Below are 1,762 nucleotides of genomic sequence, written 5' to 3' on the forward strand. Positions count from 1 at the left end.
TTATCTTCTAGTTCCCCCTTAATTTGTACCTCCTTTTCTCATTTTTTGTTCATCTTTTCCAATGAATATATTATTAATCTCGAATTTCCTATCTGAAACAGGGACTGTAGGCATTGTTTAGATAGTCTTTGCTTCTGGAAGAAATTGTTAATGCCAACTTGCTCTTCTGAAATCTAACATGTATTTTAAACATATGACAGAGAGTAGTTTCAATATTTATAATTTGAAAAAAATACAATTTGATTCAATTTGGTTCAATTACAATTTGATGAGAACTCCAGAAATAAAAGCCTAGTCACAATCCTCTGTACACCAAAACTGTGACATACAATGCCTAGAAAGTTAAAACTTGAACTAGAATTTAAAACTAAAAATAATGCAAAGGAGTTGTCTTGTTGGGATTTAGAAGCCTATTTTTCAGTTTCCTCATAGCTGTCTTCACTTCTTGATTCCTTAAGGTATATATTACTGGGTTGAGAATGGGAGTGAAGATGGTATAAAACACAGACAGAATCTTATCTATAAGAAAACTGTTTAGTGGCCACATATAGATAAGGATGCATGGCCCAAAAAACATGAAGACAACAATGAAATGAGCTGTGCACGTAGTAAGAGCCTTAGATGATCCTTTTGAAGAATGATGTTTGATAGTAACCAGGACAATAACATATGAATTGAATAAAATAATAAAGCAGGATAAGGCGATTATGCCACTAGTTGAGATCATAAAGAGGCCCAGAACATAAGTATCCACACAAGCCAGCTGGAACACCACAGGAAGGTCACAGAAAAAGCTGTCTACTTCATTGGGACCACAGAATGGTAATGTGAGAGCAAATATGACCTGGCTCAATGAATGCATGACTCCCACAATCCAGGAAGCCACCACGAGGGCAACACACACCCCGGGACTTATGACTGAAGCATAGCGGAGAGGTTTGCATATTGCAATATACCTATCAAAGGACATGGCCATAAGTAAAATTATCTCAGTACCAGTAAAAAGGTGTAGAAAAAATATCTGGGTGATACAGCCATCAAAGGAGATGGTTTTATGTCCAGTGAGATAGTCTGTAACCATCTTAGGGGTGGCAAAGGAAGCAAGTGACATATCAATAATGGAAAGGTTAGTAAGCAGGAAATACATAGGAGAGTGTAGGTGAGAGTCGGCTATAACTGTGATGACTATGAGGCTATTACCAATGATTGTTGCCAGATAAAACAGTGAAAACACCATGAAGAAAAACAGCTGTAGTTCCCAGGATTTAGAGAGTCCCAGCAAAACAAATTCAGAAACAGACTTATTGGCTGCATCCATTGGCCTGATTGATAGGTGAAAACCTGTATCAAAGAGAGAGAGAGAGAGAGAGAGAGGGAAAGTGTGATTCTACTTAAGCAAAAGCTCCAAGAATCCACTTTCATAGACTGTTTCCTCTATCTCTACTATTTTTTCCATTTTCATTGGTATGTTAGTTTGAAAGATAATTATAGAATATTAGACATCACAGTGAAATACCAGTAAAGTCATAGATGTTGAAAATAACACTTTCTTTTTTGTTACTAAATAGCAATCAAATTGAGATTATATCATCCAGAAGGCATCTACTTATCTACATATTTGTCCTCTATTCATCTATATAATCCTACAGATAATAACAAGTAAGCACTTGCTCTGGGATGACAATGTGTTAAATACATGCACACACACACACACACACACAGTTATTTAGAGTTCATCCCTAAGAATATCTTTATTGAAAAA

The 1,762-nt window shown here is 35.9% G+C and overlaps 1 protein-coding gene across 1 annotated transcript; it reads right to left on the reverse strand.

Moving 5' to 3' along the window:
- Positions 1 to 367: 367 nt before the first annotated feature.
- On the reverse strand, positions 368 to 1,318 carry LOC140597485 (olfactory receptor 4K2). Its single transcript, XM_072746080.1, has one exon. It carries the CDS (start codon positions 1,316 to 1,318, stop codon positions 368 to 370), a length of 951 nt encoding a protein of 316 aa, XP_072602181.1.
- Positions 1,319 to 1,762: the final 444 nt, after the last annotated feature.

The sequence above is a fragment of the Vulpes vulpes genome, unplaced genomic scaffold (genome assembly GCF_048418805.1).
Source record: "Vulpes vulpes isolate BD-2025 unplaced genomic scaffold, VulVul3 u000000715, whole genome shotgun sequence".
In the NCBI taxonomy this organism is placed as follows: Eukaryota; Metazoa; Chordata; class Mammalia; order Carnivora; family Canidae; genus Vulpes; species Vulpes vulpes.